Raw genomic sequence first — 14,319 nt, forward strand, 5'->3', positions numbered from 1 at the left:
CGTGACACACGGCGCTGCATGATTTACAACTGCCCCGTTGACGGGACGCCTATCCCTATTAAAAGATAAACATCACTTATATCTCTCTCTGCCCGCAAACCTTATTTGTTTCAGCAATCCGTGCACGTGTTTAGGCCTGTTTGTGTGTGTGTGTGTGTGTGTGTGTGTGTGTGTGTGTGTGTGTGTGTGTGTGTGTGTGCGCGTGTTTGTGCGTGCGTGAGTGTGTGTACGTGTTTATGCCTATGTGTGTGTGTGTTTGTTTGTGTGTGTGTGTGTATGTGTTTATGCCTGTGTGTGTGTGTGTGTGTGTGTGTGTGTGTGTGTGTGTGTGTGTGTGTGTGTGTGTGTGTGTGTGTGTGTGTGTGTGTGTGTGTGTGTGTGTGTGTGTGTGTGTGTGTGTGTGTACGTGTACGTGTACGTGTTTGTCCCTGTGTGAGTGTGTGTGTGAGTATGTACGTGTTTAGGCCTGTGTGAGTGAGTGTGTGTGTACGTGTTTATGCCTGTGTGTGTGTGTGTTGGACAAAATTAAGTATTCTTTTGTTTTGATTGGGGACAGTAACATTAGTAATCTCCAAAAATATACTTTAAGGACATTTTTGTTATATATATATATACTGCTCAAAAAAGTCAATCCAAGTCAATCACACTTCTGTGAAATCAAATTGTCCACTTAGGAAGCAACACTGATTGACAAGAAATTTCACATGCTGTTGTGCAAATGGAATAGACAACAGGTGGAAATTAGGCAATTAGCAAGACACCCCCAATAAAGGAGTGGTTCTGCAGGTGGTGACCACAGACCACTTCTCAGTTCCTATGCTTCCTGGCTGATGTTTTGGTCACTTTTGAATGCTGGCGCTGCTTTCACTCTAGTGGTAGCATGAGACGGAGTCTACAACCCACACAAGTGGCTCAGGTAGTGCAGCTCATCCAGGATGGAACATCAATGCGAGCTATGGCAAGAAGGTTTGCTGTGTCTGTCAGCGTAGTGTCCAGAGCATGGAGGTGCTACCAGGAGACAGGCCAGTACATCAGGAGATGTGGAGGAGGCCGTAGGAGGGCAACAACCCAGCAGCAGGACCGCTACCTCCGCCTTTGTGCAAGGAGGAGCCAGAGGAGCACTGCCAGAGCCCTGCAAAATGACCTCCAGCAGGCCACAAATGTGCATGTGTCTGCTCAAACGGTCAGAAACAGACTCCATGAGGGTGGTATGAGGGCCCGACGTCCACAGGTGGGGGTTGTGCTTACAGCCCAACACCGTGCAGGACGTTTGCCATTTTCCAGAGAAAACCAAGATTGGCAAATTTGCCACTGGCGCCCTGTGCTCTTCACAGATGAAAGCAGGTTCACACTGAGCACATGTGACAGACGTGACAGAGTCTGGAGACGCTGTGGAGAACGTTCTGCTGCCTGCAACATCCTCCAGCATGACCGGTTTGGCGGTGGGTCAGTCATGGTGTGGGGTGGCATTTATTTGGGGGGCCGCACAGCCCTCCATGTGCTCGCCAGAGGTAGCCTGACTGCCATTATGTACCGAGATGAGATCCTCAGACCCCTTGTGAGACCATATGCTGGTGCGATTGGCCCTGGGTTCCTCCTAATACAAGACAATGCTAGACCTCATGTGGCTGGAGTGTGTCAGCAGTTCCTGCAAGAGGAAGGCATTGATGCTATGAACTGGCCCGCCCGTTCCCCAGATCTTAATCCAATTGAGCACATCTGGGACATCATGTCTCGCTCCATCCACCAACGCCACGTTGCACCACAGACTGTCCAGGAGTTGGTGGAATGCTTTAGTCCAGGTCTGGGAGGAGATCCCTCAGGAGACCATCCGCCACCTCATCAGGAGCATGCCCAGGCGTTGTAGGGAGGTCATACAGGCACGTGGAGGCCACACATGTACACATGGCCTTAGTATTCTGTGTTTTCTTTATTATTTTGGTTAGACCAGAGTGTGACATGGGTGATGTATTGTGTTTCGTCTTGTCTAGGGGTTTATTAGATTTATGGGGTTGTGTTCAGTGTAGTTGTCTAGGTAAGTCTATGGTTGCCTAGAGTGGTTCTCAATCAGAGGCAGGTGTTTATCGTTGTCTCTGATTGGGAACCATATTTAGGCAGCCATATTCTTTGGGTATTTTATGGGTGGTTGTTTCCTGTCTCTGTGTTCTCTGCACCAGTTAGGACTGTTTTGGTTTTGCCACGTTTTCTTATTTTGTATTTGTATCGTGTTTTACATTTTCATCTTTATTAAATATGCTTAAAAATAACCACGCTGCATCTGGGTCCTCCTCTCCTTCCCAGGAAGAAAAACGTTACAGAATCACCCACCAACCAAGGACCAAGCAGCGTGGTAATGGGCAGCAGCAACAGCGGCCGAAGAATCAAGACTCCTGGATGTGGGAGGAGATCCTAGACGGGAAAGGACCCTGGGCACAGCCAGGGGAATATCGCCACCCAAAGGCAGAGCTGGAGGCAGCCAAAGCGGAGAGTCGGCAGTTTGAGGAGGCAGCACGGCGGCGCGGATGGAAGCCCGAGAGTCAGCTCCAAAATGTACTGGGGGAGGCACAGGGAGAGTATGGCAGAGTCAGACCTGAGCCAACTCACCCTGTTTATCGTAAGGAGCCAAGGAGGAAACCAGAACCAGAGCCGGTGTTGGAGGTGAGCGAAGCAGAGACCGTGAAGGAGTTCATGGGGAAATTGGAGGAGAGAGTTATGAGGGATTTGCTGTGTTTGCTAAACGTGGCGGGCGTGGTACTGGTCAGGCACCGTGTTATGCAGTGGAACACACGGTGTCCCCAGTACGCGTGCTTAGCCCGGTACGCTACATCCCAGCTTCCCACGTCTGCCGGGCTAGGGTGAAGATCCAGCCAGGGTGGTTGGTGCCAGCCCTGCTCTCAAGATCTCCAGTACGCCTTCACGGTCCGGTCCATCCAGTGCCACCTCCACACACCAGCCCTCCGGTGGCAGCTCCCCGCACCAGGCTTCCAGTGCGTGTCCAGAGCCCAGTACTCCCTGTTCCTCCTCCCGTACTTGCCCTGAGGTGCGTGTCCTCGGCCCAGTACCACCAGCGCCGGCACCACGCACCAGGCCTACAGTGCGCCCCGTCTGTCCAGAGCTGCCCGTCTGTCCAGAGCTGCTAGAGTCTCCCATCTGTCCAGAGCTGCTAGAGTCTCCCGTCTGTCATGAGCCGCCAGAGTCTCCCGTCTGTCATGAGCCGCCAGAGTCTCCCGTCTGTCATGAGCCGCCAGAGTCTCCCGTCTGTCATGAGCCGCCAGAGTCTCCCGTCTGTCATGAGCCGCCAGAGTCTCCCGTCTGTCATGAGCCGCCAGAGTCTCCCGTCTGTCATGAGCCGCCAGAGTCTCCCGTCTGTCATGAGCCGCCAGAGTCTCCCGTCTGTCATGAGCCGCCAGAGTCTCCCGTCTGTCATGAGCCGCCAGAGTCTCCCGTCTGTCATGAGCCGCCAGAGTCTCCCGTCTGTCATGAGCCGCTGTCAGAGTCTCCCGTCAGCCAGGATCTTCCAGAGCCGCCAGTCAGCCAGGATCTTCCAGAGCCGCCAGTCAGCCAGGATCTGCCAGAGCCGCCAGTCAGCCAGGATCCGCCAGTCAGCCAGGATCCGCCAGAGCCGCCAGTCAGCCAAGATCCGCCAGAACCGCCATTCAGCCAGAAGCTGCCAGAGCCGTCAACCAGCCTGAGTTAGCTCTCGGTCCTGAGCTACCTCTCAGTCCTGAGCTACCTCTCAGTCCTGAGCTACCCCTCAGTCCTGAGCTACCTCAGTCCCGAGCTGACCCTCAGTCCGGAGCTGCCCCTCGGTCTAGGTGGGCCCTTTGTTAGGGTTACTAGGTCAAGGTCGGCGGCAAGGGTCGCCACTCAAAGGACGCTAAAAAAGCGGACTAAGACTATGTTGGAGTGGGGTCCACGTCCCGCGCCAGAGCCGCCACCGTGGACAGACGCCCACCCAGACCCTCCTCTATGGGTTTAGTTGTGCGGCCGGGAGTCCGCACCTTTGGGGGGGGGGGGGAGTACTGTCACGCACTGGCCTTAGTATTCTGTGTTTTCTTTATTATTTTGGTTAGGCCAGGGGGTGATGGGTGATTTATTAATCACATGGGTGATTTATTGTGTTTCGTCTTGTCTAGGGGTTTATTAGATTTATGGGGTTGTGTTCAGTGTAGTTGTCTAGATAAGTCTATGGTTGCCTAGAGTGGTTTATCGTTGTCTCTGATTGGGAACCATATTTAGGCAGCCATATTATTTGGGTATTTTGTGGGTGGTTGTTTCCTGTCTCTGTGTTCTCTGTCTCCTGTCTCGGTTTTGCCACGTTTTCTTATTTTGTATTTGTATAGTGTTTACGTTTTCGTCTTTATTAAAGATGCTTAAAAATAACCACGCTGCATTTTGGTCCTCCTCTCCTTCCCAGGAAGAAAACCTTTACAACACACACTACTGAGCCTCATTTTGACTTGTTTTAAGGACATTACATCAAAGTTGGATCAGCCTGTAGTGTGGTTTTCCACTTTAATTTTGAGTGTGACTCCAAATCCAGACCTCCATGGGTAGATAAATTTGATTTCCATTGATCATTTTTGTGTGATTTTGTTGTCAGCACATTCAACTATGTAAAGAAAAAAGTATTTAATAAGAATATTTCATTCATTCAGATCTAGGATGTGTTATTTTAGTGTTCCCTTAATTTCTTTGAGCAGTGTATTTTTCATTTCTTATTTTTATGTTTAGGTCACGTAAAAGTATGTCTTAAGGTGTCTGTAATATAATACATTTGTCAAAAATGAGTGTAGACATTACTAAATATATTTCTGTAGCTTCCAAAATATTCGGTGGGGGAGTGCCAAGATGGCTAAGACGTGGCTTCAACACAGCGCCCCCTATCAGTTATCTAGTGTATATATAAATCATTGGTTGTACCTGGGACAGAGGGCACTCTTTGGCCAGCGAGCTCTGGTTCATGTCTCTCAATAGCTCCTTCAGGGCGTTTCTCACTGTGGAGTGACTCCACTGTTCTGGAGGGAGGTCCTCCAACATGGGACAACTAGAGAGGGGGGGGAGGGGGAGGAGAGAGAGAGGGGGGAGAGAGGGGGTGGATGGAGAGGTAGATGGGAGAGATAGAAGAAGAGAGGGTGGAAAAGAAGTAGATTGACAAATTAATAAAAAAGCTGTCTGAAATTGTGGGGGCCCTCGCCTGTGGAGTGGCAGATTTAGACTTTGGCTGACTGCATGTTTCTGTGCGTGTGTGTTCCTATGTGTATGTGTATGTGCATGTGCCTGTGTGTGCGTGCGTGCGTGCATGTGCCTGCCGGCCTGCCTCACCTGGTGGTAGTTATTAGTTAATTACTTCACACAACACATCTGCTGTGTTTTCAGAATGGTGAGTTATTATTATATCATGAACCACGAATGCAGCCAAGCAGATTTTCACGCCAACCACTACACACCCCCACTGAAAGCAGGTTGATAGATGTAGCATCAGAAGCTTTGTCTTGGTCTACCTAACCGCGGCAACCCAGAAACAAAAATCGAATCTAAACTACTCGATTAGGTTCTGGGGGTGGATGTATGACATACGCATCTATTGCAAGTGCCAGAACCTCTTTGGTAGCTCCATCCCCCCTCTCTCCACATGTCTCCTGGAAGTCTATGGGCCACATGTGCCCTCCTCTTCAGAAATTCAAATAATGCAGCGCCTTGTGAAATTGTGATTCATCCAAATAACCAGTGACACAAAACCAGCGCACCGGAACAATGTTCCTCGTTAGTTGTCCCATCCCATAGTCTGCTGACAGACGTTAAGAGACCGTTTATGTTACGTATGTCTGTCCACAAGAGATGATGGTGTACCTGGTGAGCTGGATCCTGAGGGTGGTCACATGGTAGAGGTCCTGCAGCATGTCAGCCACTGTGGCATCAGGAGCATCAGTCACACAGGACAGAGGGACAGGGTTCCACCTACCCACCTGGATCGAACCTACACACACAGGCTCGCGCGTGCGCACACACACACACACACACACACACACACACACACACACACACACACACACACACACACACACACGCAAACACTGTGTTACAAACACTGACACTGGAGGAAGAGAAGGTGTGTGTGTGTGGGTGCGTATATGTGTGTGTGACCATGAGTAATGTATGTGTGTTGGTGTGCATGTGTGTGTACCTTTGGCCTGTGCTGCTGAGCTGTGAGAGTAGCCCAGGGCCAGTAAAGCCATCTCTATCAGCTGGTTAAACAGCAGGTCTCTCCTGACCAGTACAAACTCTGCATGCTCCTCTCTCCTCTCAGCCTCCACTGCCAGGACCGGGCTCTCTCTGTGCTCCACCAAACACAGCACAGGCAGCAGACTTCCTGGGATGACGGATGCACAGCACAGCCAATCATTTCACAGCAGCCAGATAGAAGCAGAGGGTATTGGAAATGAAAAGCTGAAGCATCATGCAAATTCCCCAGAATTCTTGAAATTTTCAAAAAATTCTAGTAGTTTACTGGTACATTTGGAATTTTACCTGGAGAATTCCTCTCGTTTTACAATCCTACTATTCACCCATTCCTCCCTCTATTCACCCATTCGCCCGCCACTCTTATTTTTCAGTCTTACCTCTTTTATGCCAGTTCTTGGGTTGCGGTGCGGGTGGGGTGAGTTTGGGGGACGAAGTTCTGACCCCTGGGCTCCCCTGTCTCGTCCTGCCCTGGTGTGGACCTGAGGGGCCCCCGCCACCGTTCAACTCCAGGCGGACCAGTTTGGCAGGAGGGGGCCGGTGGTCCCCATTACCAGGAGTGTTACACCCCTCTGACACATGGCCTCCATCACACTGCTGGGGGTCCATCACATGTGGGACTGAGTGATCCCCACACTAATGATGCAGCTCACAAACGAGAGAGAGAGAGAGAGAGAGAGAGAGAGAGAGAGAGACTATTCATTAGACTTTGTTGTGGAATTGTTAGATATTACCTGTTAGGTATTGCTGCACTGTCAGATCTAGAAGCATAGGCTTTTCGCTACACTGCAATAACATCTGCTAACCATGTGTATGTGACCAATAACATCTGCTAACCATGTGTATGTGACCAAAACATCTGCTAACCATGTGTATGTGACCAATAACATCTGCTAACCATGTGTATGTGACCAAAAACATCTGCTAACCATGTGTATGTGACCAATAACATCTGCTAACCATGTGTATGTGACCAAAAACATCTGCTAACCATGTGTATGTGACCAATAACATCTGCTAACCATGTGTATGTGACCAATAAAATTGGATTTTATTTTATTTGAAAGAGAGTATTTGAGTTCATTAGGGAACGTTTGCAGTTGGACCTTGGACGGTGTCTATATGAAAATATTTATTCTGCGCGCCTTGACGCACTATTCATTCCACAAAAGACGCGCGGCAACAAATCGTCCCGTCACTGACTGGGGAAAGTTTTAGAGTCAAACGTTATGTCAGTTGTCATATTTGCACGTCGTCCATGATTGACGAATTGTGAATATCAACACAAATAAACTCCCCAATCTCCATCGTATTTATCTCAGGCAGCCTACTGGTATATCCATAAAAACATGTACATTTTCAATCGAAGTAAGTCAGACAGACCTGACATCCGCTGGAGGCTGGTTCCTGTTGAGATTCCGATATGCCGTAGGTAGTACAAGAATAGAGTTCCTCGTCTTGATTTATGTCCACGCTGTCTCAGTGAGTCAGAACATCACCTCATCTCTCTTTTACACTAGTCGTCGGTCTATTGTGTCTATATTATATCAGCTACGTAGCAACATACCCCGTCGTTCCTTGCTGGCTGCACGCGTTCGGACCTTTTCAACCAGCAACGGAATAAAACGAGGCTATCGGTGGTCTAACCGGGATATCAGTCAAAGCAATCCACAGTGACAGAGACTGTTCACGGAATTAGGCTACAGACCAGCTGGTATGCTACAAGGATTCCGTTGAAAAACTGGTGAAGCGAACAATACACGGTGAGTTCAGTTGTATGCTAGTCAATGCAGTCATCAGCCAGTTTCAACCGTGTGAAGCAGCTCGCTCTTCTGCAGTAGGCTATTGGCAGACAAACACATGTGCTCGCTCTCTCATATCTCTCTCTCACACACACTGCATTGATCCAACGGCCACCTACCTACAGGGCACACACTGGCTGAATCAGCGTTGTTTCCACGTCATTTAAACTAAATTATTTTTTAATTTCACCTTTATTTAACCAGGTAGGCTAGTTGAGAACAAGTTCTCATTTGCAACTGCGACCTGGCCAAGATAAAGCATAGCAGTGTGAATAGACAACACAGAGTTACACATGGAGTAAACAATTAACAAGTCAATAACACAGTAGGAAAAAAATGGGAGTCTATATACAATGTGTGCAAAAGGCATGAGGAGGTAGGCGAATAATTACAATATTGCAGATTAACACTGGAGTGATAAATGATCAGATGATCATGTACAGGTAGAGATAGTGGTGTGCAAAAGAGCAGAAAAGTAAATAAATAAAAACTGTGGGGATGAGGTAGGTGAAAATGGGTGGGCTATTTACCAATAGATTATGTACAGCTGCAGCGATCGGTTAGCTGCTCAGATAGCTGATGTTTGAAGTTGGTGAGGGAGATAAAAGTCTCCAACTTCAGCGATTTTTGCAATTCGTTCCAGTCACAGGCAGCAGAGTACTGGAACGAAAGGCGGCCGAATGAGGTGTTGGCTTTAGGGATAATCAGTGAGATACACCTGCTGGAGCGTGTGCTACGGATGGGTGTTGCCATCGTGACCAGTGAACTGAGATAAGGCGGAGCTTTACCTAGCATGGCCTTGTAGATGACCTGGAGCCAGTGGGTCTGGCGACGAATATGTAGCGAGGGCCAGCCGACTATAGCATACAAGTCGCAGTGGTGGGTAGTATAAGGTGCTTTAGTGACAAAACGGATGGCACTGTGATAAACTGCATCCAGTTTGCTGAGTAGAGTGTTGGAAGCAATTTTGTAGATGACATCGCCGAAGTCGAGGATCGGTAGGATAGTCAGTTTTACATTTACATTTACATTTAAGTCATTTAGCAGACGCTCTTATCCAGAGCGACTTACAAATTGGTAGAAAGCCCATAAAATTGTCAGAGACAACAGTCACCCAAGTCCTAGACTGTTTTCTCTGCTACCACACGGCAAGCGGTACCGGAGCGACAAGTCCAGGATCAAAAGGCTCCTTAACAGCTACTACCCCTCAAGCCATAAGACTGCTAAACAGTTCATCAAATGGCCACCTGACTATTTACATTAACACCCCCCCCCCCTTCACTTCATTTAATTTGTTTTGTACACTGCTGCTACTCACTATTTATTATCTATGCATAGTCACTTCACCCCTACCTACAGGTACAAATGACCTCAACTAACCTGTACCACCGCACACAGACTCAGTACCAGCGCCCCCTGTCTATAACCTCTTTATTGTTATATTTATTACTTTAGTTTATTTGGTCAATATTTTCTTAACTCTTCTTGAACTGCACTGTTGGTTAAGGGCTTGTAAGTAAGCATTTCACAGTAAGGTCTAAACTTGTTATAGTCGGCGCATGTGACAAAAAGTTTGATTTGATTTAGTCTTATAACCGATATATTAAGGGGTTAGCCCCATACTAGGGTAAGCTTGGCAGCGCGAGTGAAGGAGGCTTTGTTGCGGAATAGAAAGCCGACTCTTGATTTCATTTTCGATTGGAGATGTTTGATATGGGTCTGGAAGGAGAGTTTGCAGTCTAGCCAGACACCTAGGTACTTATAGGTTGACCCAACATGGAATAGACGTTGAATTGACGTCTGTGCCCAGTGGGTAGTTTCTCTGGGCAACATTATGCTAATACTACACATCTATAATTTACTAATACTAATATGGGAACCAAATGTACCTAACTGTGTGAGCATGTGGAGTGTATCCATTATTATTATGAGAAGTAAATGTGAGAACCCGAATGAGACCTGAATGTGTCCGCTCTTACAGAGTTGGTTTAGTTTGTAGGCTACACAATAATGGTATGTTACCAGAGGCACACTGCATGATTTGATGGATATTTATATCTGCCCCCCAATATAATTGTTTATTTCTTTTTAACCTTCTTCAATTTCAAATCGCGATGAAACACACGCGCGCGCGAGCAAGTAGCCCATAAACAGAGGCAGTTGTATTAACATACAGTTGGTGTAATAATGAATTCACCACTAAGCCCCGGTAGGTATCAAATGTGACAGTTGCGCATAAATGTATTTATTATTTTCTGCGGTGCCGCTGTTATATGCATGGCTTGTTTTTGTCCTAGGGATTTAATAACTCTCCATGGAAACGCTCTGGATGTGATGGGCTGCTTACCAACTTTTCTTACATATGTTTGCTGTTCAAATGATTCTCGCCCCCATCTCCATAGGAAATTACCTTCAATGTTTCCCTATTGTAGGCATATACTTTTTTATGGCGGCATGTGAAGCCGATGAATTAGGGGAAATCATTTTTGAGGATCTTGACTTAGAAAGTGATGTTGTTTATAATGAATAGCCTGGATAGGACGTGTAGCCTCTTCAAACAGTGTTTAAAGGGGAAAGTGAGAGATGGCCATTTCTTTCTCTATTGTCAATAGGAGCGTAGCCTACCTGCCAAAAAAATGTACATAGTTGGAGAAGCTACTCTGAAAATATAGTAGGTTAGTTTCGCAAGCTACCAATTACTTCACACTGGAAGAAGTTAAGCTACACTAATGCTACCCTTAAGAAAAGCCTATACTAAAGTTACTTTGAAAAAGTAGTTCATTTACATCCAACCCGCCTGGGCAAAAACTGGATGTATCAACGTTGTTTCCACGTCATTTCAACAATTAAATAAAACATTCTGATGACGTTGAGTCAACAGTTGAAAATGGATTGGATTTGCAAAAAGTCGTCAACGTCAAATTTCGTATTTTTTCACCCAACTTTTAATCTATTTTTGTTTACACTTAGTTGACATCAATCAAATGTAAACTAGACTATGCCATGAAAACTACTTAGGGTATGATCCTATCTAAATCTGAGTTGATTACAAATTGCAAGAACAGATCACAGTCAGATGTTAACAGAATGTGTAATTTAGCCGTTTAGACTCAAAAGCTAGACTGTTTCAAATGTAGTTCACAACATGTAGTTAGTTCACTGCTCCCCAACATCCCCAACACTGAACATTTATATGACACAGAGGGGAAAGAAAATCGTGTTTCAGCCAAATAAAAGTTTCAAAAAGACAAACTATTTGCATAGCCTAAAGTGTTATTTGCAAAATATAGGCTAACGATACAGTTGCAATAACGCATGTCAGAGTCAAGAAGTAAATTCTAAAAACTAAAGGTTTAGCCTACTGGCATACGCCATGAGGGTATTTTACTTGAAGAAAAATAATAAGAAAAAAATAGTATCAGAAAAAATAGCCAAAAAATAGATAATTATAATTACCTTCAATAACAGCGGAATCCGTTGAATAGTTGGATATCCATTGAGATTAAACAACGCGTCTAAGGTCCCACAGAATGTACCATTTAGAATGCGCGATAAATTCAGGTACCTACATGTATTTCAGAAAGGTCACTCTGCTTCGGAGCTGCAGAACTGATGTCTGTGGTGTGTGACAGTCGGACGAGTGACGGAACCTGCCGGTGAGCTTCAAGTGTCTTTCAAAGTGGCTCGTGGCGCTTTCCTCAATTAGGCTATCGCAAAATGGGTGACGAGAGAGAGCGAGAGGGAGAGAGAGAGAGGGGAACTGAGTAAGAGAGGGACAGGGAGAGAGAGAGAGAAAGGAGAGGGAGAGTGCTGTCATCCGTACGCTCGAGCCTCTCCTGGTTTTTGTCTTTCATGCGTCAGAAGGGGACGCTGCAGCCTGGAAGCGCTGCCAGGTATGCGTTTGTTATCCGTGCACTTTCCATTTTATATACTCATATTAACCTCTGAAAAGAGATGAGCAAAATGAGGCCAGAATTGAGCTCCCCACACTGGAATAGAATGTACACTCCCTTACTGTGAGACAGGGACAACACAACTCACTTGACAAGTTATAGATTCATCAATGTTTTATATTAACCTTACAGGCGTAGCAAAGGCAGAACAATATACATTGAACATTTTAGAAATTGAGAGAGGACCTACAAGAAAGAGAGAGGGTGGGAGAGAGATAGAGGGCAAGAGAGAGAAAAGGAGAGAGCTCCATTACCCTCTTGGTTAATTAGAAAAACAGAATTATCTATCTCACTATAGCCAGAGCAAGTCACGCCTGGTTAGACTTCATTCATTGTGACTAACTAAGAGAAAGACATATCACTCTGATGTGTGTGTTTCTCTGCCTGTATTTATCTATTTCATATGCTGAAATTCCTCGTCAATGAAGCGGACAGTAAATAATGATTAAGACCATTAAATGGTCATAGCTGACATTGTAGTACAGCTCTCTCAATCTGCTGCTGATCCAAGGGGATTCCCTAACGTTCTCCCAGTACTGTCGCTACCCATATTAGATGATCTTCTATTGCATATAATATGCTACGGTTATAACGTGGTTATAAATGATGAAGCCGTCAGGCTCTTACTACTGAATAGTGTATTTTCCAGGTGCGAAGACAAAATAAGAATACTGGAAGAGATGGAGACCCGCACACTATCGAAAAAAGGAATACATCCAAAACTAAGACTTGAATGCAAAATAAAGATGTTTATTATAACATCATGGCTCCCCAAAAAATCATAGTGCGAAACTCAGTGCATAAATAAAATGTGAACAAATTTTTTTTAAAGTTTCGGCCTCAGGCCATCCTCAGTGTAAAGTTGTCGGCACACAAACCTGGCTTCTATTTCCAGGATAATTGCATATGTCACATCTATAAATGTATAAATCAGTACCTAGTATGATACCTAGTAGAATGCATGATCTAGATTATATACAAAAATGTACAAATGCGAACAAAGAAATATAATCAATTATCAATAATCAATTGATAATGATCAATTATTTACTTATACCATGTGAAATTATCCTCAGAATAAATAACACAGAATCGTAGAGATACCACTAGATGGAGGGTGTCGTACACCAATAAGAGGCAATACACCATTTACAGAAAACACTTCAATAACAATTCTTCATTCATGCATGATGGGTGGAGGGTTTTTAAATAGAACATCCACCTGCATTTTGTCTGGAAAAGACTCAATTCCAGATTATCACCCCCTACGTTTATCACCCCCTACGTTTATCATCCCCTATGTTTATCATCCCCTACGTTTATCATCCCCTACGTTTATCATCCCCTACGTTTATCATCCCCTACGTTTATCATCCCCTACGTTTATCATCCCCTACGTTTATCATCCCCTACGTTTATCATCCCCTACGTTTATCATCCCCCGTGTATCATCCCCTACGTTTATCACCCCCTACGTTTATCATCCCCTACGTTTATCATCCCCTACGTTTATCATCCCCTACGTGTTTCATCCCCTACGTTTATCACCCCTACGTTTATCATCCCCTACGTTTATCATCCCCTACGTGTATCATCCCGTTTATCACGTTTATCACCCCACGTTTATCATCCCCTACGTTTATCATCCCTACGTGTATCATCCCCTACGTTTATCACCCCTACGTTTATCATCCCCTACGTTTATCATCCCCACGTGTATCATCCCCTACGTTTATCACCCCTACGTTTATCATCCCCTACGTTTATCATCCCCTACGTTTATCATCCCCTACGTGTATCATCCCCTACGTTTATCATCCCCTACGTTTATCATCCCCTACGTTTATCATCCCCTACGTGTATCATCCCCTACGTTTATCATCCCCTACGTTTATCATCCCCTACGTTTATCATCCCCTACGTTTATCATCCCCTACGTTTATCATCCCCTACGTTTATCACCCCCTACGTTTATCATCCCCTACGTTTATCATCCCCTACGTTTATCACCCCCTACGTTTATCATCCCCTACGTTTATCATCCCCTACGTTTATCATCCCCTACGTTTATCATCCCCTACGTTTATCACCCCCTACGTTTATCATCCCCTACGTTTATCATCCCCTACGTGTATCACCCCCTACGTTTATCACCCCCTATGTTTATCACCCCCTACGTTTATCACCCCCTACGTTTATCATCCCCTACGTTTATCACCCCTACGCGTTTATCATCCCCTCGTTTATCACCCCTACGTTTATCATCCCCTACGTTTATCATCCCTACGTTTATCATCCCCTACGTTTATCATCCCCTACGT

General features: G+C 45.9%; 1 protein-coding gene across 1 annotated transcript in view; it reads right to left on the reverse strand.

The window, feature by feature from the left end:
• LOC118399076 (DNA-binding protein SATB1-like) overlaps positions 1-8,490 on the reverse strand; it is a 33,560-nt gene extending 25,070 nt beyond the window's left edge. Inside the window, exons 1-5 of the mRNA XM_052473146.1 lie at positions 7,627-8,490; positions 6,624-6,879; positions 6,188-6,373; positions 5,854-5,980; positions 4,924-5,047 (exon numbers count right to left, since the gene is read on the reverse strand). Coding sequence (XP_052329106.1) covers positions 4,924-5,047; positions 5,854-5,980; positions 6,188-6,373; positions 6,624-6,852 — 666 coding nt within the window. The 5' untranslated portion in view covers positions 6,853-6,879; positions 7,627-8,490. The remainder of the gene's footprint in view (positions 1-4,923; positions 5,048-5,853; positions 5,981-6,187; positions 6,374-6,623; positions 6,880-7,626) is intronic.
• Positions 8,491-14,319: the final 5,829 nt, after the last annotated feature.

This window comes from Oncorhynchus keta, chromosome 20, assembly GCF_023373465.1.
Source record: "Oncorhynchus keta strain PuntledgeMale-10-30-2019 chromosome 20, Oket_V2, whole genome shotgun sequence".
Taxonomy (NCBI): Eukaryota; Metazoa; Chordata; class Actinopteri; order Salmoniformes; family Salmonidae; genus Oncorhynchus; species Oncorhynchus keta.